The sequence below is a fragment of the Megascapheus bottae genome, chromosome 1 (assembly GCF_031878675.1).
Source record: "Megascapheus bottae isolate mThoBot1 chromosome 1, mThoBot2.hap1, whole genome shotgun sequence".
NCBI lineage: Eukaryota > Metazoa > Chordata > Mammalia > Rodentia > Geomyidae > Megascapheus > Megascapheus bottae.
The window spans coordinates 25,629,729-25,657,229 of record NC_143509.1 but is presented as its reverse complement, the minus strand read 5'-3'; the positions used below and the strand labels follow the sequence as shown (position 1 = coordinate 25,657,229).

Here is a 27,501-nt window from a genome sequence, read left to right as displayed (position 1 = left end):
GCCTCTCTTGAATAGCTAGGATTATAAGTATGAGCCACTGCGCCTGGCCTGGCTTTTTTTTTTTTTTTTTTTGCCAGTCCTGGGTTCTGAAACTCAAGGCCTGAGCACTGTCCTTGGGCACTTTTTACTCAAGGCTAGCGCTCTACCACTTGAGCCACAGTGCCACTTCTGGCTTTTACTGAGTATATGTTACCAAGGAATTGAACCCTGGGCTTTGTGCATGCTGGGTGAGGACTCTACCACTAGGCTACCCTCCTGGCCCCAATGGGACTTGAACTCTGGGCCTGGGCATTGTCCCTGAGCTCTTCAGCTCAAGGCATGGTCCTTGGGCTTTCTTGAGTCACTGCATCACTTTCAGTTTTTTTTCTGTGTATGTGATACCGAGGAATCTAACCTGAGTCTTTGTGCATGATAAGGCAAACTCCTGGCCCTATTTCTGGCTCTTTTTTTTGGTCAGTTAATTGGAGATAAGAAACTCATAGATTTTGCTGCTTGGGGCTGGCTTCAAATTTTGATCCTCAGATATAAGTCTGCTGAGTAGCTAGGGTTACAGGTAGGAGCCACAGGTGCCTCGCTCCCAGAGGGGTTTTATTTTATTTTGGTCAGTCATGAGGCTTGAACTCAGGGCTTGGGTTCTGTCCTTGAGCTCTTTTGTTCAAGGCTAGCACTCTACCACTTTGAGCCACAGTTCTACGTCTGATTTTGTAGTGGTTAATTGGAGTAAGAGTCTCATAAACTTTCCTGCCCAGTTTGACTTTGAACCATGATCCTTAGATCTCAGCCTCTTGAGTAGCTAGGATTACAAGGATAAGCCATCAGTGCCTGGCCCAGAGAATTTTTAATATGACCCCATTCCAAGTACTTCAGGCTAAGTAGTTTCACCCCCTGAGAAACATGGTTACAAAAGCTCCCAAATTTAGTCAGAACTAAGCATGTATGTTTTGGTTATATTTAAGATGGACAATCAGGAAGTAGATGTTGATTGTTCATGCCTGTAATCCTAGCTATTCAGGAGGCTGAATTATGGGGTTCATGGTTCTAAGCCAGCCTGGGAAGACAAATCTGAGAGATTCTTAGCTCTCTAATTAACCACCAAAAAGCTGGAAGTGAAGATAGGGCTCGAGAGTTACACATAAAAGCCAAGAGAGAGCGTAAGTCCTTGGGTTCAAGCCCCAGTACTAGCACAATAAACAAAAAACAATAAGATGGACATTTAGCAACAGCTGGAAGAAGGAGAATGTGGACAGCTTGACCCTGCAGGCTTCAGCTTGGTAGCAAGCACGTGCCAAACATCCTCATCCATGCGCACCACTCAGTAATAGAGTGCATTCTCACTCTCTGCACAGGGCGTGCTGTTCAGCAGGCGGAATGACAAGGCCAAGGGCAGCTACTGGCGAGCCAGGCGGGGGTACAAATGACCTCTGGCTGCCAGGCAACTAGCATGGCATGCATGGTCTCAGGACTGTGCAGACTTAGGAGAACAGGGCCCAGGGCATCATCGAGTGTGATGCATGCCAGCTCTTCAGGGGGACAAATGGGTGTCACCTTGGCCTGGCTTTGATCTGCACTTTGGGAGCCCAGGTGGGATCTCTGAGGTTGTCTTGCTGTATCCCAACTGGGGGCTCTGTGAGTTTTTTGTGCTGATACTGTCTGGGGTTTGAACTCAGGGCCTTCTGCTCTTGCTTGCATTTTTCTTCCTTTCTTTTTCTTTTTTTTTTGGTCCGTTGTGGGACTTGAACTCTGGACCTGGGTGTTGTCTGAGCTCTTCAGCTCAAGACCACCGCCCTAGTCCTTGAGCCACAGTGTCACTTCTGGTTTTCTGGTAGTTATTGGAGACAAGAGTCTCAAGGACTTCAGTGCCCGTGCTCTCTTTGAACCGTGATTCTCAGATATCAGCCTCCTGAGTAGCTAAGATTACAGGTGTGAGCCACCTGGCTTGCTTGGATTTTTTTTTCTTCTTTCTTTCTTTTTTTTTTTTTTGTGGGTCATGGGGATTGAACTCAGCCTGGGCACTGTCCCTGAGCTCTTCAGCTCAAGGCTACTGCCCTACCCATGAGCCAAGCCCCACTTCCTGTTTTCTAGAGGTTAATTGGAGTCTCAGGTCCTTTTGTGCCGGGGCTGGCTTTGAACCTTGATTCTCAGATCTCAGCCTCCTGAGTAGCTGGGATTACAGGACATGAACCACCGTATCCGGTTTTGCTTGAATTTTTCTACTCAAAGCTAGTACTCTACCATTTGGACCACACCAATACTTCCTGTGTTTTGCTGGTTAATTGTTCCTGAGCTTCTTTTGTTCAAAGCTCTGCCACTTGAACCACAGTTCCACTTCTAGCTTTTTAATTTTTTCCCCTAGTTTATTGGAGATAGTCTCATGGATTCTCCTGTCTGGGCTAGCTTTGAACCTCAATTCTCAGATCTTGGCCTCCTGAGTAACTGGGATTAAAGGCATGAACCATCAGCACTTAGCTATGAGATTCTTTTTTTTTTTTTTTTTTTTTTTTGCCAGTCCTGGGCTTGAGCTCAGGGCCCGAGCACTGGCCTTGGATTTTCTCAAGGCTAGAGCTCTACCACTTGAGCCTCAGCACCACTTCCGGCTTTTTGCTATGTATGTGGTACCGAGGAATCGAACCCGGGTCTTCGTGCATGCCAGGCAAGCACTTTAACCACTAGGCCAAACTCCCAGCCAGCTATGAGATTCTTATCTCCAAAGATTCATCAAAAAGCTGGAAGTGGGGGCCTAGTGGTAGAGTGCTTGCCTAACATTCACGAAGACCCAGGTTCGATTCCTCGGTACCCCACATACATAGCAAAAAGCCGGAAGTGGTGCTGAGGCTCAAGTGGTAAAGTGCTAGCCTTGAGAAAGTCCAAGGACAGTGCTTAAGCCTTGAGCCCAAGCCCAGGACTGGCAAAAAAAAAAAGCTGGGAGTGGAGCTGTGAATCAAGTGGTAGAGTGCCAGCCTTGAGTGGAAAAAGTTAAAGAACAATGCTGGGCCCTGAATTCAAGCCCCAGAACTTGCATATACACTAACACACTCATGGGGACGTTTTGTCAGGGTTGGCTCCAAAACCCAATGCCTCAGATCTCCACCTCTTTCATATATAGGATTACAAATGTGAGCTACTAGAACCCAGCCCTCTCTGTATACTACCTATCAGCCACGAAGTGGAAGGAGCCACTGCACTTTTGGGATGGGGATAAAATGTCCAACCCATAGACATCTTGGGGACAGCTGGACATGGAAATTCTACAGGAAGCCACTATTGATCCCAGAAATAGGTGCTCCACCCTCACCACCAAATCAAGAAGGTCCTGGGGGAATCTCCCCCACTTGAACCCACAATCCAGCCTCTTCTCGTCCCCCCTATCTTCAGATAAGAGCGACCTATGGGAGGAGATTGCCTGAAGACAAAGTGCCTGTAGTTGCAGGCCCCAGCTTCCTGGGAGGTATCTAACTAGGGCTAATGTTAGGGAACTGTTAGACCACAGGTCAGGCCCCAGGATGGGGCTGGTGTCATTTGGCATTACTTCCCATCAGTGGGCTGGGAGCCTCTCCACTTGCTTCAGAAGACAGGATGGAGACACGAAAGCATACTAGGAAGAAGCCAGGGACCAGAAGAGGTAGGGCTGTGTGTGTGTGCAGGAGGCAGAAAACTCCAGTAAGCCAGGCACTGGTGGCTCATACCTGTAAACCTAGCTAATCAGCAGGCTGAGATCTGAGAATCACAATTGGAATGCAGCTCAGGCAGGAAAGTCTGGGAGACTCTTACTTCCAGTTAGCCACTAAACAGCTGATGGTGGAGCTGTGGCTCAAGTGGTAGAATGCTAGCTTCAAGCACAAAAGGTTGACAGCTGGGCTTCGCTGGCTCATCTCTAAGCTACTCAGGAAGCTGAGATCTGAGGGTCTGCTACCTTTGAGTGAAAGAAACTTGGGGACAGTGCTCAGGTGCCCAGTTCAAGCCCCAGGATTGGTACCCGAACATGTGTATACACACACACACACACACACACACACAAACTCCAATCATGTTTGCTTAAGGAGAAATGCAAGCAGGCTCTTTGTTTTGGGTTTTCACTTCCTGAAGAACTGCTTTCCCTTCTGCCTGGCCAGTCTTCGAAGTCTCAGCATGCCCCCTCTCCAGCCCCAGAATCTCCAAAACTGAAACATTAGCAGAACCTGTTGTCAGAGCAAAACGAGTCATCACACTACCTCGAAACCACGCTAGGAATGGTATGGATGCTCCTAAATGTTATCTCTGATGTCCCCATGATATGCCACTCTTTAGGTCTGCTTTGGTGACAGAACGAGGTCATTCTCCCTAGAGTAACCTGGCAGCCCTGTCTTATGCCCATGGGAGTGAAAAATAGCCTGAAGTTGGTTATTAAGTTACTAAATCAGTTTCAGTTTTATTAGATTCCAATCAAACACAGCAGGGTGGGGGAAGTGGGAGGCTGGGAGTCTCTGTTGAGACTGGGGTGGGAGAGGGGCTGGGAAATCTCAAATGGACCCATACTCTTAGACCCCTGCACTGTTGGGAACGCATCTCCTCCTGTCTTTTGATGATGCTAAAGGCACTTGGATGTTGTTTTGGAAGGCCCTCAGGGTTGTCATGGCAACTCAGGGTCAGGAGGATATTGAAGGACCAGAGTGGTGAGTTCTGCCCAGCTCAGGGCTGGAGTCTGGGGTTATAAGTCTCCATCCCTCACTCATATCCTGCTAGCCACCTGCATATCAAGGACAGGACTGGGTTCTCCACGTTTCTCTGCACAAAGGGACTGGGTCTCTGACCAAGCTGTAGCTTAATCTTAAGATAGTTATCTCTCTGGTCAGAGCTTTGAGGGGTCTGGATCCAAGTTGAGCCAAAATGCTCGTCTGTAGGCCTTGCCTGGGAGGACTGGGCAAAGGCTAGACTTTCAAGCTGTGTGACTGGATGAGGATACAATGGTCAAGATGAAGCCCCTTTTAGGTGGAAATCAAGCTCCCCAAAGCTTCCTGTGCCTCTTGCTCCAACAATGTCCTGTCTACTGGCCAAGGTGAAGTGGGACAGGAACCAAGTGGGGGAAGGCCAGGTTGTGGCCAGGCCGTGTCTGGTCTGGTGCTGGAATCCCTCTGGGTATAATCACTCCTGTTTGTTCCCCCTACAATATATACTCACCACTTACAGAGCACCAGACAAGAAGACAGGAGTCGTAGGGGAGGGGCTTTCTGTTCAATCTGGCCTGGAGCTCCCACTCCAACCCTAAGTCTGAGACCCTAAAGTTGTAGAGACTCAAATCCTCTGTGGCTTTCTCACAATGGCTTGGATCTAGGTCTCCTATGGGACAGAAAACCTATATTTGGCCTGGTTGTTCATTACTGTCCCTGGAGGGCACAAGGAAAAGACCTTGAATGCCAGCCTACTTTCCATCTTTCCCCTCCTGGGTGGCTACAAGGAGGCCACACTCAGGCTGTCCAAGTTGGCTTGCCTAAAAGATACCCCAGATCTCAGAGTAGTGGCCCAGCTATTCTTGGGAAGCCAGCAAGTAGCCAGGCCTGCTGTGAGACTGTGGGACATGGTTTCTTTTAGTGGACAGCCCATTTGGACCAGGGGGGATGGAAGATGGAGGACAACGTGTGGACATACAACAAGGACACACAGTTGTGTGTCTGACCTACTCAGCCAAACCTGGCCAGACCTCTGTGTCTGGGAATGAGTGGTGTGTTTCTGTGATGTGAGCTGAGTGTATCTGTGGTGTGAGCTTAGCAGGTCCTGGGTGTGAGCTGTTTGCTCATAAGAGCTCCACAGTACCCAACCCTGGTTGTGGTAAGGTTACTTGGGAGGGATGGGGGAAGGTGAGTTCTATCTCTGATCTGTAGGTCTTATGTGAAAGATTGTGAGCAAGTGTGAATCCTGAGTATGAGCTCAGGGGCACACAGGTATGAACAGTGCAGACATTCCTGTGTGCTCCCTCAGGCTGGGGGTCCCCTCCTGGGTTTCACAAGCAGACCATTTCCCTATGGGAAACTTGGGTGTGGACAGGGAAAGTGGAAGCCAGGACATACTACCTCTTGGCTTTGAATGGAAACATGGGGGGGACCCTTAAACCTGGAGCTCCTAGCCATGCTGAGTGTGTGAAAGGAAGCCCACTTTCCATCCCTTTACCCCTAAATCCCCCACCCTCTAGCCCAAGGACCAAGATAGCAGGAGCAGAAAGACAGGATGAAACCTTTAGAAAAACGCTTGAGAAACTGCAAAAGATGCGTTCTGATGAAAAGGAGTCCTGTCTACAAAAATCACAAAAAGAGGGGGAAGTTCTTCCAGAGAGCTGACTTGCTGTGGCACCTTCCCCCTTCCCCCACCCCGCGGGAAATGCATAGGTGGAAATCAGCAAGCGCGCCGGTTCCCCTCCCCCCCCACCAGGGACAGTGGGGGGGAGGAGAGAGAAGAGGAGTGGGGGGAGGGGGGTCGGACGCTCAGATCATCTTCATGTTGAACTTCCGGGCGCCGCCTTGGCCGGCGGCGGCTGCGGGCCCGTCGGCTTTTCGGAAGGAGTACTCCACGGAGAAGTTATTCTTGTGTTGTCCACGGCCGCGGCTCCAGACGAACAGCAGCACGAAGCAGAAGAGCACCACGCCCAGGAAGGTGATGCAACCCATGGCTGTGGACACCAGGATGGTGGTGAGGTCCAGCGGGAAGCGTGCAGCCAACAGTGTCTCGTTGCGACCCTCACCCGGGGTCCGGTTGGTGGCCGGCTCGGGTTGCACGGTCAGGGTGGCAAAGTAGGTATCGTTGCCACCTGCGTTACTGGCCACGCACGTGTAGGTGCCGCTGTCCTGGGGCCTCGTGTCCAGGATCTCCAGGGTTCCTCCCGGCAGCACGCGTGCCCGACCGGCGCTGGAGATCGTCACCACCCGGTGCTGGGGTGTCACCCAAGCCACCGTGGGCGCCGGCTCGCCCTCGGCGCGGCACTGGAAGCGCACGTCGTCGCCTGCCGAGGCGGTGATGTGCTGCAGGCGGCGCTCCCGGATCTTGGGCTTCCGGCAGACGAAATATTCAAACAACACGGAATCGGGCAGGTTGCGCAGTGCATCCCCGCGCACCTCGGCAGGGGTGGCGCAGGCCGGAAGCCGCCCGTCGAAATTGAGGGTCTTGCGACGCTGCACGATCCACAGCAGGCGACAGTCGCAGGCCAGCGGGTTCCCGTCCACGCGCAGCGTCTCTAGAGTGTTGACCGAGTGGAACGTACTCTCCTCTAGGGTGGAGAGCTGGTTGTTGGAAAGGTTGAGCAAGCGGATCTGGCGAAGCCCCAAGAATGCCTGCGGCTCCACCACGGCCAACAGGGCCCCAGCCAGGTGCAGCTCCCGCAGGCGCACCAGGTCTCGGAAGGATCCACGTGGCACCGTGCTAATCGGGTTGTGCGACAGGTTGAGGCAGGTTAGGTGTGCCTGGTGTCGGAGCGCAGCCGCTGGCACAGCGGTGATGTTGGTGTGGGTGACCGACAGCGACGTCAGGTTGAGACCCTGCAGACTCCCTGCGGCTACTTCCTCCAGCAGCGGCCAGTTATCGATCTCCAGGTGGAGCAGTCCCGGAAGCTTCTGGAAGTTCTGGTCCTCCAGGGCAGCGATGGCCAGATGTCGTAGGCGCAGGGCCCCCAGACCCCTCAGGTGGCCCAGCGATTCTCCGGACAATGCCGTGAGATTGCAGCGCTCCAAGGTCAGCTCCTCCAGCGCCAGCAAGCCAGCGAAAGCCCGGCGCGAGATGAACACCAAGTCGTTGTCCCCCACCTCGAGCCTCCGTAGGCTGTGCAGGTCTTGGAATGTGTAGTCCAGCAGGATGACCAGCTTGTTCTCGCTCAGATCCAGCAGCGTCAGGTTGTCCAGGCGTGTGAAGACCCCGGGCGGGATGAGCTTCAGCTGGTTGCCACGGAGACGGAGCACGCGCAGACGCGGCAGGTCGGCGAAGGCGCCCGGCTCCACGTGCGCGATGACGTTTTGGCTTAAGTCTAGCTCTTCCAGGGCCGGCAGCGCGGCCAGGTCGCCGGGGTTCAGGCAGCGGATGCGGTTTCGGCTCAGCTCCAACAAGCGTGTCTCGGCGGGGATGCCGTCGGGTACGGCGGTCAGGCGGCGGCGCGCGCAGGCCACGGAGCGCGTCGGGGCTGCGCACTCGCAGCGGGCCGGACAGCCCCCTGCCAGGGGCGGCGCGGCGGGCAGCAGCAGCAGGTGCAGACTGAGCATGCGCAGCCAGCAGGTCATGGTGCGCGGAGCCTGGGCCTAGGGCCTTGTCACCATCCTCATGCGCACCTGGGAGACGGAGGGAGGCAGGACAGCGTCAGCACCTGAAGCTCAGGACTGCTCCTCTCCAATGTTCCTCTCCACCTACCCATGCCAATTATCCACCTGGAAACTCTGGGAAAACCGAACCACGCATCTCCCAGCAACTTGCATACGTGCCAGGTGACGTCTGTAGTCCTAGCCACTCAAGAGGCTGAGAGCTGAGGACTGCGGTAACAAATCAGCCTGGGCAATGAACCAGCAAAAGATAAAAATTAAAGGGTCGGGAATTTGGTAGAGCGTTTGCCTAGCATGCAAGAAGACCAGGGTTTGATTCCTCAGTACCACATACATAGAAAAAAGCCAGAAGTGGTGCTGTGGCTCAAGTGGTAGAGCTCTAGCCTTGAGAAAGTCCAAGGACAGTGCTCAGACCCTGAGCTCAAGGCCCAAGATTGGCAAGGGAAAAAAAAAGGCATTTATCAGTGCTGGGGTGTGGTTTGGTGGCAGAGTACTTGCTTAGCAAAGCATGTCACATGGTTCCCACCATCACCACTACAGTAAAGAAAATAAAGACACCTAAGGATACCTTTTTAGTAGCTCTTGTATGTCAGGCCTGAATACAGTGGTGAAGAAGTCAGTCACAGATCCTTGTCCTCACGTCCATAGGATGGGGACATCTGTTGCCCTGCTTGTCCACAGTCTATTTATTTATTTATTTATTTATTTTATTTTTGCCAGTCCTGGACTTGAGCTCAGGCCTGAGCCCTGTCCTTGGACTTTCTCAAGGCTAGAGCTCTACCACTTGAGCCTCAGCTTTTTTTTCTATGTATCGAGGAATTGAACCCAGGTCTTCGTGCATGCTAGGCAAGCACTCTACCACTAGGCCAAACTCCCAGTCCCTTGTCTACAGTTTTAACCATCATTGGGAATTAAAATATACGAATGCAGCTAGGTGCTGCACCTGTAATTCTAACTACTCAGGAGGCTGATTGTGATTCAAAGCCAGCCTGGGCAGAAAAGACCAATTAACCACCAGAAAACTGGAAGTGGAGTTGTGGCTCCAAGTGGTAGGGCACTAGGCTTGAGTAAAAAACAATTCAGATATAGAGTCCAGGCCCTGAGTTCAAGTCACATGACTGACCAAACGAAACAAAAAAGAAAAAAAAGTCCATGAGACTCATTTCTAATTAAGCAGCAAAAGGCTGGAAGTGGAGGTGTTGCTTGAGTAGTAGAGCACCTGCCTTGAGTGAAAAAGCCAAGTGAGAGCCCAAGGCTCTGAATTCAAGCCACAGCACTAGCATTCAAGTGTGTACATGTACGCAAATAAAAAAGTACCAAAAGCCCGATGACCGTGTCTTCCCACTGGATTGTCAGTTCTTCAGTGCCTTCTTTCACATGGCTTTGACTGCTGAGCCCGGTATATAGCTCTTTAGATAAAAATGGGCTGGACAGGACTGGGAATGTGGCTTAGTGACTGAGGATGCATGAAGGCCTCTGTTGGATTCCTCAGTACCATATACAAAGGCCGGAAGTGGTGCTGTGGTTCAAGTGCTAGCCTTGAGCAAATGAAGCCCAGGCATAGTGCCCAGGCCCTGAGTTCAAGCCCCATGACTGCCCCCCACCCCATGAAAGGGCTGGACATATTGTCTTGGACTTGATGGTATAACAAGGTCAAAGCGTGAATGACATCAGGCTGGGAATTATAACATGTGAGCTGGATGCTATTTTGAGCTGAACTGTGCTCCCCCAGGCTCCCAAAGATTTATTCGTCTTGCTGGTGTCACCTCCGTACAATGTCACAATGGTTGAGTGTGGCCTTTGTCTAGTGACTAGGCCATTATACCAAGGTAGAACTTTGAGCCAGGTGCAGTGGCTCATGTCTGAAATCCTAGCTACTCAGGATGCTGGACCTAGAGGATGGAGGTGTTAAGCCAACCCTGGATAAAAAAGTCCTCAAGGGCCGGATGTTTGGCCTCATGGTAGAATACTTGCCTAACATGCACAAAGACCTGGGTTCGATTCCTTAGTACCACATACATAGAAAAGCTGGAAGCGGTGCTGTGGCTTAAGTGGTAGAGTACTAGCCTTGGGGAAAAAGCCCAAGGACAGTGATCAGGCCCTGAGTTCAACCTCAGGACAGGCAAAAAAAAAAGTCCTGAAGACTCCATCTTTAATCAACTAGAAAAATATTAGGCAGGAAGCATGACTCAAGTGGCAGAAGCACCAGCCATAAGCATGAAAGTGAAATCCAAGGCTCAAGCCCTGGTACAGGCACACAAACACATGATGTGAATCCGGACACATACATATATGCAGAGGGGGCAAAGCTGTGTGGAGATGGAAGCTGGGGAGTAATTTGGTCATAAGCCAGGGAATGTCTGGATCTTCCAGAATCTGGAAGAGGTGGGAAGGATCTCCCAGAACCCTAGATTCTAGGAAAGGCAGGAAAGACCCAGGAGCTTCAGACACTGAAACCAGTGGGGACCATCCTTACAGAAACTCTAGATGGAAGAATGTAGTCCTGATATTAGTTAGACTTCTGGCCTTCGTACTGTGAAAGCAGACAGTTGTACTCTTGTATTGACCCCGTTTGTGATGCTTCGTTGAGGCTGCTCCAGGAACTCACAGGGATCCACAGTGGCTAGCTGGGTAAAGGGAGCTCCAGGCTGAGAGAGACTAATCAGTGCAAAGACCCCGAGGTAGAGTGGGCAATGGATGAAGATATCGGTGGAGTGTATGGTGGAAGGGTGTGAGATGACTACGTAGGGGTCCTGGGGTCAGAAAGCACGGGGCTGCAGCAGCTAGGAGGCTCACCTGTCAAGATGACAGGCCAGGGGCCAGGGATCATGCTGGTAATTCTGACTACTCAGTAGGCTGTAAACAGAGGATTATGGTTCAAAGCCAGCAGGGCAGAAAAACATGAGACTCTTCAATTAACCACCAAAAAGCTAGTGGATGGAAAAAGCGGAGAGACAATGCACAGGCTGTGAGTTTAAGCCACAGTGTGGACGTGCGCGCGCACGCACACACACACACACACACACACACACACACACTCGAATATGACTTAGATCCTCATGTACTATCTTCAATACTATCTCTCTGTTGGTCCCTGTACCTCCCCAGTTCTGCTTCGCTTCTACCCTGACCCTGGGAGTTGAAGAAGAGGGATATCCAGATGGCAGCTGGATGGCACTGCCCTGATCTCTTATGCATGGCTGCTTCCAGCCTGCCAGGTGGCTATTTTTGGCATCTTAGCAGCTGAATCCCCTCGGCATTCCCTCAATTCTCCTGGCCTCCTCATTGCCCAATAATCGTCTTAGCAAAGACCCTAGTATTTTAGTATTTGCATATTCTGGCCACTGCTCACTCTATGCCAGAGAAGAAAGTGACGTTGTGAGTAGCTCAGTGGTGAGTGCCTACCTTGCCTGAATTCCTAGCACTGCACAAAACAACAAAACCTCCCAGATGGCTGGGCATCAGTGGCTCATGTGTTCAAGCCACAACACACACACACACACACACACACACACACACACTCAACTATGCCTGGAATTCTAGCTACTCAGTAGGCTGAGATCTGAGGATTGTGGTTTGAAGCCAGCTGAGGCAGGAAAGTCTGAGACTCCAATTAGCCACCAGACACCAGAAAACCAGAAGTGGCTCAAAGTGGTAGAGTGCTAGCTTTGAGCAAAAGAATTTAGGGACAGTGCCCAGGCCCTGAGTTCCAACCCCATGACTAAAAAACTCCCCCCAAACAACAACTCCCCCCCAATACCCTCCGAGACAAATCAGTGGAGCAGGGAAGGAATTTGTGTTCTGCAGATGTTGTTAGTTAAGGAAATGTCACCCTGGATGGCAGTGGACCCCTGCTCCAATGGCTGGTGTCCTTCTAAGAGGGATATTGGATCTAAACACACAGAGAGTAATGCACCCTCATGCCAAGGGATGCCAAGAACTTCCAGCAGCCATTAGAAGCTGGAAAGGACAATAAGGATCCTTTTTCTACAGCTTCCACAGGGAGCATGGGCCTTCCACTCTCATAACTGTACTTTCTCTGTGTGTGTATGTGTGTGTGAGCACACGTGTGCGTGCGCTTGTGTTTGTGCCGGTGCCAGGGCTTAAATTCAGGGTCTGGGCACTGCTCCTGAGAACCCTCTACCACTTGAGCCATGTCTTTACTTCCAACTTTTTTCTTTAATAATTAATTGGAGATAAGAGTCTTAGAGAGCTTAGAACTGCGATCCTCAGCTCTCAGCCTCCTGAGTAGCCGGGATTACAGGCATAAGCTACTTGCTTGTGCCTGCTTGAGGGAGCTCTGCTTGAGGGAGCACATTTTTGTCATTTGAAGTCTCTCAGTTCATCCTCTCTGTTGAGATTGGGGATTAATGAAGATTAAAAAAAAATCCTCCAGTACAGGGACAGGGTGGCACGAACAAGAGGTGACATCCGAGACAGTTAAAAACCAAACTAACCTAACCTGAGTGGCCATCAACAGGGTACTGAGAAAGTTTGGGCCTGTTGTGAGATACAGGAACACATGGGTAAAGTACTGACCAGACAAGATGGTGGAAATATAATCATACCTGGTTCTTGGGGAAAATATAGAATTAACCTAAGCATCCATAAGCATCCATTATTAGAGGTTCCAGAAAATAAAACTGTAGTCCATACCTGTGGTAGACTGAAGGGAGGGTTGGTTTTTTTTTTTTTTGGTCAGTAGTGGGGTTTGAACTCTGTGCTTGGGTGCTATCCCTGTGCTCTTCAGCTCAAGGCTAGTGCTCTGCCACTTGAGCCACGGTGCCATGGCCTATTTTGTGGTGATTAATTAGAGATAATAGTCTCACAAACTTTCATGCCTGGGCTGGCTTTGAACCACGATCCTCAGATCTCAGCTTTCTGAGTAGCTAGGATTACAGGCCTGAGCCACTGACACCCAGCTTGTAGGGAGATTGTTAAGTAGAAAAAGAAAAAGTCAGCAGAAGCTAGAAAATGGGAAGCGGGGCTAAGGCTCTAGGGGTAGGACGGTAGCCTTGAGCTGAAGAGCTCAGGGATAACACCCAGGCCCAGAGGTAGGGTGGTAGCTTTGAGCTGAAGAGCTTAGGGATGGTGCCCAGGCCCAGACTTCAAGCCCCATGACCTCTTCCGCCACCCCCCCCCAAAAAAAAGAGAAAGAAAAGATCAGCAGTCTTGGTTATATGGGGGCAGCGGCATGTAAGTATCCAATAATTAGGTATCAAAACTAAATGGTCACTGGGCACTGGTGGTTTACACCTGTAATCCTAGCAACTCAGGAGGCTGAGATCTCAGGACTGAGGGTCCAAGCCAGCTGGGGCAGAAATGTTCATGAGACTCTTATCTGTAATTAACCACCAAAATGGTAGAAGTGAAGCTGTGGCTCAAGTGGTAGAGCACTAGCCTTCCGCAAAAATGCTCAAGGACAGTGACTGGGCCCTGAATTCAAGCCCCAGCGCATACATGCATACACAGACACACAGACACAGGTGCATACACAACACACACCACACACACACACTCACACATACAAATGTGACTAGGTGTCAGTGGTTCATGCCTGTAATCACAGCTACTCAGGAGTCTGATATCTGAGGGTTAAGTTTCAATGCCAGCCTGGGCAGGAAAATCTGTGAGCCTTTTATTTTCAGTTAGCCAGGAAAAAGCCAGATTCGGAAGAGGTGTGGCTCAAGTGTTAGAATACCAGCTTTGAGAAAGCTAAAGGACAGGGCCCAGGCCCTAAGTTCAAGCCATAGTATCAGCACACAAAAAGACCCCAAACAAAACAAAACAATGGTGACTGACACACTGAGGTCATGGGGAGGCTGGGGGATGTGTTTGGGGTCAGGGTGAAGAGTTGAGATGTGGTTCTATGGCATGGCATCCAACAGTTACAGTTGGCACAAATTTTACTCAATGCCCAACATGGCCACAGAAACATATTCTCTACCATGCCAGAATGTACACACCCTGCCCAGAGCCAGCACTGCAGGGGCCAAGCAGCGGGAAGGAAGTTGCCATATCTGAGAACATGTTAGCAATTCCAGGAACACTCGATCTCCAGGAGGCCACTTGCCCCCTGCTTGTTGGAATTGCCCTTAATCCCCATCTGCTCTTTTCAGGGGTGTAATCCTTCTCAAACTCTCTCTCATGGCCATTTCCCCCACCCCGCCCTAGGTTATTCTTCCCTGTGCTTGCAGGGACAGACAGTATGTGCTGAGTGTCTGTGTCCCAGGAAAGGGGACTAGAACCAGGTGGTTTGGGGCTCCCTCAAGGCAGGTGGCTATCTCCAGCCTCAGCCCTCCTGTGATTGGGACCACTGTCCCGTGCCCTGGGAATGGGTTCAGGGCCCAGGAGTCTGTTTCAGGGGACTGTGAGCTCCCTGGCTCTGGCTCTGACTTCTGGGGAAGATCCTGATGTTTGTTTCCACTTCAAGCAAAGACTTCTTGCAGGAACAGGGCTTCTGGGCTGTTCTCTTTCAGGAGAGAACTTGAATAAAAATGTAAAGTCCTGCCAGGCACCACCTGTAATCCTAGCTACTCAGGAGGCTGAGACCTGAGGATCAGGATTCAAAGCCAGCCTGGGTAGGAAAGTCTTCAACTTAGGAGGCTGGAATCTGGGGATAGAGGTTTGAAGCCAGCCTGGGCAGGAAATTCCATAAGACTCTTTTTTTTTTTTTTTTTTTTGTCAGTCCTGGGCTTGAGCTCAGGGCCTGAGCACTGTCCTTGGACTTTCTCAAGGCTAGAGCTCTACCACTTGAGCTTCAGCACCACTTCCGGCTTTTTTTCTATGTATGTGGTACCGAGGAATCGAACCCGGGTCTTCATGCATGCTAGGCAAGCACTCTACCACTAGGCCAAACTCCCGGTCCCTCCATAAGACTCTTATGTCCCACTAATCACACACACACACACACACACACACACACACACACACACACACACACACACAGAGTAGAGCACTAGCTTTGTGACAAAAAGCTCAGGGACAATGCCCAGGCCTTGAGTACAAGTCCTAGGACTGCCACAAAAAAAAAAAAAGAAAAATAATTACAAAACTAAAGCATTAGCTGGATTACTCAGGAGGTTAAGAAGTGAAGATTGAGGTTTGAAGGTAGCCCAGGAAGGAAGATCCATGAGACTTTTTGTTTTTCTTTTTCATTTTGGTCAGTCAGTCATGGGGCTTGAACTCTGGGCCTGGGTGTGGTCCCTGAGCTTTTCAGCTCAAGGCTAATGCTCTACCACTGGAGCCACAGTGACACTTCCTGTTTTCTGGAATCAAACCTAGGTCCTTGTGCATGTTAGGCAAGCACTCTACCACTAGGCCAAACTCCTGGAGGTTCCCCCACCCCCACCCCTCTATGAGACTCTTAAACCACCCAAAAAATCAGAAGGTGAGATGTGGTTCAAAGTGGTAGAGTGCTAGCCTTGAACACAAAAGCTCAGGGACAGCGCTCAGATTCTGAGTTCAAGTCTCAGAACTGTTACCGAATGAATGAATGAATGAATAAATAAATAAAAAGTCTGCCCTGCAGCCCACTCATCCCTTCACCACCTGCCCTGTTCCTTCCCCGCTTCCCTTGTTCCCTCTATCCCACTTGGACTGCTGTCTTAGTTTTGTGATTGCCAGAGGAAGCTAACTTCTCCATCTCAGCTTCTCCTTGGGGCTTTGAACCTCTCACACTCTCTCCACTGTTTTAGAATGTGGATGCAGCCATGCTTGGGCTATAGGGCCAGCAGGAGGTATCCTTTCCCACTAGTCTGACATCATCTCAGCCATGCTAGCTCCTTCCCTGAGTATGAGGCTTGCACCTTGTTCCTGCTGCCTCAGAGCCTCTACCAACCTCCCTCTTTCTCTCCTTGGTGTGTAGAATGTCAGCAGAACTTCCTTCCTTCCTTCCTTCCTTCCTTCCTTCCTTCCTTTCCTCCCTCCCTCTTTCTCTTTCTTTCTTTCTTTCTTTCTTTCTTTCTTTCTTTCTTTCTTTCTTTCTTTCTATTTTTTTGTCAGTCATGGGGCTTGAACTCAGGGCATGGGTGCTGTGCTGTTCCTAAGCACTTGGTGCTCAGAGCTAGCACTCTGTCATTTTAAGCCACAGCTCTACTTCTAGTTTTCTGGTGGTTAATGAATGGCCTTTCCTGCTCTGGTTAGCTTTAAATCGCAATCCTCAGGTCTCAGCCCCATTATTGGGGCTTGAATTTAGGCCCTTATACTTGTTTTTCCTCTCAAGATGGGAGTGCTCTACCACTACAGCCATGGGTCTACTTCCAGCATTTTACTGGTTAATTGGAGATAAGAATCTCATGGATATTTCTGCTCAAACTGGATTCAAATTTTGATCCTCAGATCCCAGTGTCCTGAGTAGCTAGGTTTATAGGTATGAGCCACCATCACCCAGAATTAAACTTTATGGTTTTTTGAGGCAAGGTCCCGCTGTGCAGCTCAGGCTGTTCAGGATCTTTCAATCTTCCTGCCTTCAGCTCTCTAATGTTGGAACTCCAGGGCAGAAAAGAAACTAAAAAAAAAAAAAAAAAAAAAAAAGAAAAGTTCTTGCAGGGCACAAATGAGGATAAAGGTAGTTAGTACTCGGGTTCCTACAGGTCAGGAGTGCTTGCTCACAGCTACTGCTACTGACACATCAGCAGGAGGCCTTAACTCTGACGTGGTGTGACCTCTGATGGAAACCATACCCTCTCGGACCCTACCGGGTCAAAGTACAGGCACAGGCCCCTCTAGGGTGTCCTTGAGTGCTAGCTCTATAATGACTCCCTGGACACTGGGATAGCTGATCCCTAGTGCCTGCCCAACAAGAGCCACTCAAGCTGTGACCTAGTTTTTCTGACCCTCACCTCTTCCTGCTGGCCCAGCCCTGTTATTTTCTCTGCAGGGTCATGGGGACAGAGGGAGTGAATTCACAGCTGGACTGGAGTTTCTGGCCCTCTGCTCAGAATGAAGTTGGCTTCTGCAAGGACCCTTGTGTATAGCCAGGGGCAGTATATATTGCCTCTGGGTTCCATTTCCATGGAAATGCAGAGGTGTCTTGTATGGAGGCCATGAGGGGGCATAGCTAATCTGCCTGAATTCCTCTCCCCACCTAAACTCCAGTCAGTGTTGGATGAGGGAGGTGCTGGGCAACTTGGGCAGATGGTGAGCTTCTTTGGGCTGGCTTCCTCTCCCTGGAAGACTAGGACCTCACTTCCTGCTTGTGATTGGGCTCTGGATTCAAGTCTTGCATCTGCTGCTGGGTTTTAAGACTCTGGACTCCAGGTAGGAAATCAGCTGCTTGGTTTTGGGGGCTTGAGGGGACAGGAGTGGTAAATGGGAATGGAAAAGGCAGGGAGGAGGGGCTCAACAGAGTGGAAGGCTGCAGAGACCACTGCCCTAGATCCTTGACTCTCTCAATCTCCTTCACCAATGCCCTTAGGGGAGGGACGTCTGCAGAGGCCATCTGTCTTGGTCCCCAACTGGGACATTTCTTCCTGCCCCTTTGGGACTCTACTACCATCTGTACCCTGATGACTCCAAACCGTGAGAGTTGTGGCCACCACATGTCCACTGAGATCCACCCTCTGGCAAAGCCAGCATGTTCTCTGTGTCTCCTGGAATGTTCCACAGTGTGCCAGCATTGAGCTGCCCCAGCTCTACTTCCTTTCCTCACACAGGGCAGAAACATTGGGCTGTCTTGCTTGTACCACCCACTCATTTGTCACCAGGTGCTGTCAGTTCAGTCTCCAAATATATCCCAGACCTTGGCATCGTGTGGCATTGCCAGGCCACCATCACCCATCCTGACTTCCCTCCTTCCAGACAGGATCTAGCTCACACAAGAATCCAGAGGCTGTGGGTGGCTCACATCTGCAATCCTAGCTACTCAGGAGACTGAGATCTGAGGATTGTGGTTTGAAGCCAACCACAACGCTGATTTCCAATTAACTGCAAAAAAGCTCGAAGTGGAGCTGTGGCCCAAGTGGCTGAACACTAGCCATGAGCAAAATAGCTTAAGGAAAGGGCCCAGGCCCTGAGTTCAAGCACACACACACACACACACACACACACACACACACACACACACATTCACACTAAAAGAACCCAGAGGTCTGCCTCTGGCCTCAGTGTACCCACCTAGGGCTGAGTGATGGGACCTCAATTCCTGAGGCTCCCCTCAGCATCACACACTGGGCTGAGACATCCTCTGGTGGGGTATCCTGTTCCTGCAGGGTACTAATCGGCATTCCTGGCCTTCACTCATCCATACCAGGAGCTCCTTGGATGTGATAGTCACAAATATACCTAAACATTGTCCCCTGTTCCCTGGCCCTTCACCCTAGGATCCCTACTGTACTGGTCCAGGGTAGGTGATGAGGAAATGATAGGATCCAGCCAAAGATGGGAAGCAGAGGCCCACAGAGGGCAAGGGCTATGCCCAGGGCACACAGCAGGTGAAAGGTGGTTCTGAGTCTCAACTCCCTGAACTGATATCTTATATATTTCCCCATGGTGTTCTAGGATGGGGGATCTTTGTCTTCCAGGGGAATCTTACTTTTGCTTGTTCTGTAGACCAGAGGCTTCCCTGAGCCAAGCAGCATCATCCTCCATCCCCTGCACTCCACACTCACAAGGCCGTAGAGCACCAAAAGCTTTGAGATCAGTGCATTTGCTGCACAATGGGGGGATATGTATGGGAACTGAGGGGAAAGGGGCTCAGCCCTAGTCCTGGATGCCCCTTCTTGTTCTGCAAGTGTGGTCAGTGCTGGGGCTCTCAATACCCTGTGGATGCAGGGACTTAACTTGTCATCAAAGTCCCTGATGACAAGGACCAGGCAGTCTAGAATCACAGACCAGATCCCAAAGCACTTCAACTCATTTCAGAACCAAGACCTGCAGCAGCCTGTTCTCTCTGTCTCTCTTGCTCTCTAGTGCTAGAACAGGGGCTTGAACTTGAACTCAGGGCCTGAGCACTGACTCAGCCTTTTCATTCAAGGCTAGCTCTCCATCACTTGAGCCATTTCTGGCTTATTTATTTAATAAATTAAATTAAATTATTATTTTTTTTTTGCCAGTCCTGGAGTTTGAACTCAGGGCTTGAGCACTATCCTTGGGCTTTTCCCTCAAGGCTAGCACTCTACCACTTGAGTCACAGCACCACCTCCGGCTTTTTTCCATGTATGTGGTACCAAGGAATTGAAGCCAGGTCTTCGTGCATGCTAGGCAAGCACTCTACCACCAGGCTAAACTTCCGGCCCCCAAATAGAAAAGTGTACACTACACTCTACCACTAGGCGACGCTCCTGTCCCTATTTTTATTTTTATTTATTTTTTGTCAGTTGAACTCAGAGCCTGGGCACTGTCCTTGAACAATATGTTGTTCAAGGCTAGAGTTCTACCATTTTTTTTTTTTTTTTTTGCCAGTCCTGGGCTTGAGCTCAGGGTCTGAGCACTGTCTTTGGACTTTCTCAAGGCTAGAGCTCTTCCACTTGAGCCTCAGCACCACTTCCGGCTTTTTTCTATGTATGTGGCACCAAGGAATCGACCCTAGGTCTTCGTGCATGCTAGGCAAACACTCTACCACTAGGCCAAACTCCCGGCCTCTACCATTTTGAGCTACAGTGCTACTTTTGGTTTTCTGGTGGTTAACTGGAGATAAAAGTCTCACAGACTTTGCTGCCTGGTGCTGGCTTTGAACCTCACTCTTTAAATCCTAGACTACGTTGTAGCTAAGATTACAGACATGAGCCATGGATGCTCCCAAGCCTGTTTGACAGACAAGAAAACTGACATTCTTCCCAGATGCTTGCAAGTCACTGGTTCATTCTTCTAGCATTTGTCCAGTGGCAAGGTATTTGCCCATACAACCGGACCACAGCAAAGGAACAAGGACAAATGTCCCTGTCCTTAAGGGGCTTCTGATCTGGCACAGATGCTGGACAACTAAACGAGGGTATGGTGCATTAGAAACTGTCATTGATGCCTCCACAGCAAATGTTGCCTCTCTGGCCATGGGAACTGGACATCTGCCCACTGCAGGTATACAGCTAGAGCTAGGCTAGGAGCTGGAATGATTCTGTCCTGTCCACACCCAGGCTGCCCTACTCAAGGCCATGTGGTCTGGAACCAGGATACTGGGCCTCAGGGGGTTACAGCATTGCTCCATGAACCCCTACAGGAGGGCCAAGCCTTTGTCAAGGACACAGGCTCATTACCATGCGTGGGGATCTTCAGAGGCCTTGGCAAGGTGGGCGGAGGGCAAGCCTTAGCTGTGTGGAAATTAGGGGCTTATTTTGAGTGGGATGGCAGACCCTTCTACTCAACGTAGTGTACCCCATCCATGACTGTTGTGTGTCAGTGCTAGGACTCACAGAACCTCAATCTCCTAGGTTGCATTTCCTTACTGCAAGCTGTAGTGTATACACTGACCGCTGCTGCCATTGCCTCGAATTCTAGGACATTCATCACCTCAAAAGGCAGCACTGGTCCCAGGAGTAGTTACCCAGTTTCCTCCCCAGACCCTGGCTCCCTCGAGTCCACTTCCTGTCTGTGGGTTCGCCCATTCTGGATGATTCCTATTGATAAGAGTCATACCTTGTGGTCTTTTGTGTCAGCTTCTCTTACTGAGGATGAATTGACAAAAATCACATAAAATCAATGTTTGGAGAAGCTCAGAGGAGAAAGAAAGTGAATCAGGGAGCCTGGCAAGGTCTGCTTTTTCTGCAATGACCAGCATGCAGATTATCTTTTTTTTTTTTTCTTAAATGGTTCATGGGGCTTGAACTCCCTACCCTTGAGCCAAGCCCCACTTTTCTAGAGGTAAATTGGTGATAAGAGTCTCAAGTCCTTTTGTGCCCAGGCTGGCTTTGAACCTCCATCCTCAGATCTCATTCTCCTGAGTAGCTAGGATTACAGGTGTGAGCCCAGCTTTTTTTTTTTTTTTGTGGTAGTCTTGGGGGTTTGAACTCAGGGCCTGGGCATTACACCTCAAAGGTTCTATTGTTCAAAGATAGCACTCTACCACTTGAGCCACAGCTCCACTTTGGCTTTTGACTGGTTAACTGGAGATAAGAGTTGCACAACCTTTCAGTTCTGGGTTGGTTTTGAACTGTGATCCTCAGATCTCAGTCACCTGTAGCTAGGATTACAGGCAGAAGAGATTCACTATGAAGAAGCATTCAGCTTTCTACATCTGGTCCTAGCTATCCCTCCTGATCTGAACCTGCATATCTCATTACCACTTGAGCTCTGACTTCAAGGGAACAGAGGTCCTGCCATGGATAGCTGGGTGCACGGAGAGGAGCAGAGAAATGGACAAGAGACTGAGCCAGAGACCAGATGACCATACCCAGCAAGGTATGAACTCCAGGGACCCCCACAGCCTGCTACTGGCCATAGTGGGCAGTCAATTCTTCAAGCCTGTTTCCCTTTTTTTTTTTGCCAGTCCTGGGCTTGAGCTCAGGGCCTGAGCCCTGTCCTTGGACTTTCTCAAGGCTAGAGCTCCACCACTTGAGCCTCAGCACCACTTCTGGCTTTTTTCTATGTATGTGGTACCGAGGAATCGAACCCGGGTCTTCGTGCATGCTAGGCAAGCACTTTAACCACTAGGCCAAACTCCTGGCCTTTTTTTTTTTTGCCAGTCCTGGGGCTTAAACTCTGGGCCTGAGCACTGTCCTTGGGCTTTCTCAAGGCTAGAGCTCTACCACTTGAGCCACACGACCACTTCTGGCTTTTTCTATGTATGTGGTACCAAGGAATCAAACCTGGGTCTTCGTGCATGCTAGGCAAGCACTCTACTACTAGGCTAGACCCCTGACCCCTGCTTCCTTTTTTGATTTTTTTACCTTGCTGGGATGGAACTCAGAGCCTCATTCAGGCCAGGCAAACATTTTGCCACTTCAGATATGTCCCCAACTCCTTCATTCGCATATTGTTCTAGTGCTATGGTCTTACTACCTTTGCCAGGGCTGGCCACTCACTTGTGATCCTTCTGTCTCAAGCAGAATTAGAGATAACAGGTTTGCATCTGCACACCCAGTCTCATTCCTTTTTTTGCAAATGGGACACACAGGACTTGGAAGTTCTTCCTTGGGCTTGAATGAGAAGGAAAATCAACCAATGTTTTTCACAAACTGACATTGCTTTGGCAGTCTCCATTGGGAGCTGGCTAGGCCAAGAGTTCTAAATCTGAAGCTAGCTTCAGATTTATTTTCGATCATTCATTCATTCATTGATTCCTTCAAACAAGTATTTAATGGTGTTGATGTTCTCATTCATAAGAGAAAAGCACTGAAGAGGCCGGAGTTTGGCCTAGTGGTAGAGTGTTTGCCTAGCATGCACAAAGACCCGGGTTCGATTCCTCAGTACCACATACATAGCAAAAAGCCGGAAGTGGTGCTGAGGCTCAAATGGTAGAGTGCTAGCCTTGAGAAAGTCCAAGGACAGTGCTTAAGCCCTGAGCCCAAGCCCAGGACTGGCAAAAAAAAAAAAAAAAGAAAAGAAAAGCACTGAATAGGACAGAGTAAATCCCTGTGTTCTATCTCAGAGAGTGGAAGCAGATTGTCACACAGTTGCTGTGTGACCAAAAAATATCCAGGCAGGGCAAACGGGGTCAGTGGAGAAAAGGCTCTTCAGGATATCTACCATCCTATTCCTGAAATCTGTGACTCCATCACTCCTGCAGAAGCAGGGACCCTACAGAGAAAAGGAGGGAAGGAGAGAGGAAGACAGACAGACAGACACACACACACACACATGCACGCACACACACATGCGCGCACACACTCACACACGGAGACTATGATGCTGACTGAAGAGGAAGTAAGGGGCTGCCAAGGGATATGATGCCCCTGGAAGCTGGGACAAGTGGGCTGTGAATCTTTCCTGGTTTTAGACTTCTCCCTCCAGACTGTAAGATGTACTTGTGATTTGTTCCTACAGTCTGGGACCCTCACACTGGGTCACTGAAGTTTTAGACAGGAGATGAGATATGTCCTCTGCACAGCCAGTCACCTGCTTCCTAGGGCTTGGAAAGGTACCCAGCCTCCTCAGGATATGCATGACATCTACACCAGCTGAAGTGCCCCCAGGATCTTTCCTGCTTGAGGAATTAGGGTTCTTCCTCTAGGCCTCAGTTTTCCTTGGTGATGGATTCTGGGATGAATTTTGCAGGAAGAATTTAGCCTTGAGGAGAAGCCGAGTGTGGCTAGGGCTGTGTACTTTGACTTCTGGCCCAATATTCAGCCCCTTCCAGGGCACCTTGGGTATTCTGAACAGGACATGATACTCCTGGGGTTCCCAGATTACCTTAGTCAAATCCTGTCTCTTGGCCCCTCTCAGTCCAGGGGATGTTGTGGGGTCTCTCCATCGGGAAAGGCTGCTTGGAAGATGAGCCTGTGGAGAGCAGGAAGACAGACGCTTTGCAGCTGTCCCCACTGTCTCCATGCTTCAGCAACCTCCCATCCCCAGTTCCTCAGCTTCCACCATTTCAGGACGTGGGTGCTTGACCTGAAGACCTATACTACCCAGCTCTCTGTGGTCTACTTTTGGGGATACACGATAAGACTGGTACCTCCTCTGTCCTAGATCTGGACCCTCCCGGGGTTTTCATCCATGACAATTCATTAAGCTCTAATTAGTCTCCATCTGCTCTTAGTCCCTGTTAACCCTTTAGGGGGCTGGGGGAGGGTTCCCGACCCACTTTCCATGCCAGACTGTGTCAGAGCGCTCTGCAGGGGCATGCCTGTAGATTGGAATTACTTTTGCAGTACCTACTATATATCTGATGCTCATCCACTAACCTGGAGAGGTGATAATGAAGCTCATAGTGGAGAAAAAGATAAGTGAAGGTCAGAGTGGACCTCAGGTCACCTGTGAGTATTGGAATTCCAGTCTCATGCCAGCTTCTTTCCACTACTCTTCCAAGGCCCAGGATAGACATGTGGGGTAGTGGGTGGCTTGGTAGGGCCCACACCAAGCTTTTCTTGGAGAATTCTCCAAGAGGCTCTTTACCTGGTGACTAGGGGGTGACTCAGGGGTGCCCTGGAGTGACAGCATCGTGGGAAGAGACATCACACCCCGCTATGAAGCTGCTTTCTATTCTCATTCTGCAAAGCACTTTCAGATTCTGGGTTTCATCTGAAGGCGGACAGCAGCTGCCACCCCCATTGTACAGATGGGAACACTGAGGCTTGCCTAGATGCGGGGTGAGCAGGGCTGGCGTGGGACCGCCACAGATATCGCAACCACCTGGGGTCGGTAAGCATCTATTTTATGGTAAGAATGAACTGGGATTCATCTCAACCCCAGGGAGGGGGCAGAAATGGGGAGGTGACTCTTCAGATGTCACTTGGCAGAAGGCAGTGCTGGCTAGGACAGGAAACAAAAGAGAAAATGGGGAACTCTATGCAATCTTCCTGAACCTCTATCTCTCCTCATCCGGCCTCTTCAGGACACCCTGATTAACTGGAAATCTGGTAGAAACTGAATATGCACATAGAATCCTGGGCTTCTCTAGTTCAAACCCTGTCTCTGGAGAGGGGGCTTCTGTTTTGTTTCAGAGAGGCCCAGTATCAGGTGATTGTAAGTACAGCCCACCCCAGCCCTGGGTCCTTCCTAACCCCATCACTCACAAGCTGTATCTTACTTAGCCTGGGCACCTCTTCCAAGGATCCTACTAGATTGCTGCTCCAGGCCTCATGGCTCTCCTGTCCCTGAAAATCCCTGGGCTTCAAATCTCTAGGCCACCACCACTCCATGCTACATGCCCTTTCCCCCAACACACAGCAATCAAGATGCTGCCAGGCACAGCTGTGCACACATAGACACCCTTCTCCCCAACCCAGACCCTCCATATCACAGAAGTTCTGGCTCCTCAGAACTGGGGGTGAGGAGGAGACACCCACATCTTAGCTCCCCCCTGTTTTCCCCACGTGTTGAAACCCAGGTACTGTATGAAGCTAGATCTTTTCCAGTGCCCAGACTGGAACACAAAGATGCCCCCAACTTGTTGAATGGGGGGGGGGAACGGTTCTCCAGGCCTTGGAAAAGAACTTAAACCACCCCTACCACTGTAGGTGTTGCTCAGACAAAGGCCACAGAGAAGGGGGCTCAGTCCCAGACCATCTCTTCCTGCCAGGATGGTCTCAACCGAGCCCCAGGAATCCCATGGGTCCTGATGTGGACCCCCAAAGCACAGTTTGCCTTCCTGCTTGGCATCCCCATAGAGTGGATCCCAAGTCCAGGCGCTGCGCCCCCACCCTCAGTCTCTCCCAAGCCCCCAGACTCAGACAATGTTCCCTTCACGCACCGCCCCCCCCCCTCCACTAGAGGAGACACAAGCTCCCATGTGGCCCCCACAGTTCCGGGAGATACCCACGGGGTTCCCCGATCCTCAGCACCCCTGGAGAGGGCCAAGGGACCTTGATGAGAGAGAAATCACCCCCCAAAGTTTCCAGGGGGTGCGGGGTGGGGGCTGGTGAGGGGAGATGCGTCGGGTACCGGGGCGCGCATGAGGGACTGCGGCGCGGGGGCAGGGGGTGCAGTGTGCGGGTCCCGGGGTGGGTGGGGGGGCACGGGCGCCACTCACCTGGGCGGCTCTGCCGCGGACACGGCGCGGGCTGCGGCGCGGGGGCCGCCCGGAGCCTACGCGAGCCTCCACCGCTGCCGCCGCCGCCGCCTCCCCGGCTCTGCCGTGCGCGTCCCCCGTGCGCGTCGCCGACCTCCTTCCTGAGCGTCCCCGTGCGCATGCGGGCACGCGCGCAGGCTGCGAGGGACGCGCGGCAGGTGGACGAGCACACGCACGTGGGGCGCCCCGCTGGAGTCTTCTGAGGACCCCTCCTCCCCCAGGTCTGGTGGTTGGGGGCAGGGCCGAGGGCTGCGGAGTCTCCCCGGAACGCAGGGGCTCCCCGAGCGCAGCAGGTTGTTCCAGCTGGAGCCTTCTTGGAACTGTCCCCCTCCTCTGCCCATCCCTCCCAGAATTCCAGCTCCCCACCCTCTGCGTCTGGACACTGGACCTCAGCCTGGCCCTCCAGGTCCAGTCCCCACGTGGCCCAGCTTTACCACTGCAATCCAGAGCCCTTTGGGGTTCCCTGCTGCCTTGCTTCTCCGATCTCCCTGGAGCTACACAGCTAATTGCTTCCCAGTGGGGTGATTTACAATCATTCTTTCCGTCCTGGGATGGAACAAGCCAGGGCAAGAGTATGGTGTGATGCTTCTCTAGGATCGGGCCTGTTTAGCCTTCATCAGGATTGGGTACTGTCCCTGTGGAGGCCCACATTGTGAGGGTCCAGCATGGGGAGAAAGGGCAGTGGAGAGGGAGATGGTGATCCAGATCACATTGAATAAGGCCAGCCATGATTTGGGAGTGCTGATTGTGTGTGTGTGTGTGTGTGTGTGTGTGTGTGTGTGTGTGTGTGTGTGTGTTTCCATCATGGGGCTTGAACTCTGGGCACTGTCCCTGAGCTCTTCAGCTCAAGGCTACTGCCCTACCCCTTGAGCCATAGGGCCACTTCCTAGTTTTCTAGTGGTTAATTGGAGATAAAAGTGTCATGGACTTTGGTGCCTGGGCTGGCTTTGAACCTTGATCCTCAGATCTCAGCCTCCTGAGTAGCAGGGATTACAGGTGTGAGCCCTGGGCACTTTACTTCACAGCTACATTTTTTTTTTGTAGATTCATAAGAGATAAGAGTCTCACCCAGTGCCTGACACTGGTAGATCATGCCTGTAATCTTAGCTACACAGGAGGCTGAGATTTGAGGATTATGATTCCAAGACAGCTGGAGCAGGAAAGTCTGTGAGACTTTTATCTCAACTAAACTACCCAAATAGTTTGGATTGGAGCTGTGGCTCAAGTGGTGGAATGCTAGCCTTGAGCAAAAGAAGCTCAGGGACAGTGTCTAGGCCCTGAGTTCAAGCCAAAAAGAAAGAAAAAATAAATAAAGAAAAGTGTCTCATGGACTTCCTTGTCCAGGCTGGCTTCAAATCAGATTTCAGTCTCCCAAGTAGCTAGGATTACAGGTGTGAGCCACTGGAACCAGGAGACTGATTATATTCAGGGACCTTTTAAAATAGCATCCATTGCCCCTTACTATTCACCTCTGGCTATCACATAACAAGTGCTTCTACCACCTCATTTCACACATGAGCAAGGAGAGGTTCACAGATGTCACCAAGACCAAGGGAGAGGGGAGACTGGGGTCTCCTCCTCTTCCCCTTCCTCTTCCTTCTCATTCAGTAGCTTCAGTGGTGAGGCCCT

At 50.8% G+C, this 27,501-nt stretch overlaps 1 protein-coding gene across 2 annotated transcripts; it reads right to left on the bottom strand.

Moving 5' to 3' along the window:
• Positions 1-4,377: 4,377 nt before the first annotated feature.
• Lingo3 (leucine rich repeat and Ig domain containing 3) lies at positions 4,378-25,915 on the bottom strand. 2 transcript variants are annotated; one of them, XM_090338783.1, is made up of 2 exons: positions 25,834-25,915; positions 4,378-8,279 (listed from the first exon to the last, which is right to left on the bottom strand). In XM_090338783.1, exon 2 carries the CDS (start codon positions 8,229-8,231, stop codon positions 6,453-6,455), a length of 1,779 nt encoding a protein of 592 aa, XP_090194909.1. In that variant the 5' UTR covers positions 8,232-8,279; positions 25,834-25,915; the 3' UTR covers positions 4,378-6,452. The 2 variants fall into 2 exon arrangements, with proteins under 2 accessions (XP_090194909.1, XP_090194903.1); XM_090338777.1 differs by lacking the exon at positions 25,834-25,915 and adding an exon at positions 23,553-23,631.
• Positions 25,916-27,501: the final 1,586 nt, after the last annotated feature.

Coding starts and splice junctions, on each gene's coding strand:
- Lingo3 (XM_090338783.1), bottom strand. CDS start 8,231: ATGACCTGCTGGCTGCGCATGCTCAGTCTGCACCTGCTGCTGCTGCCC.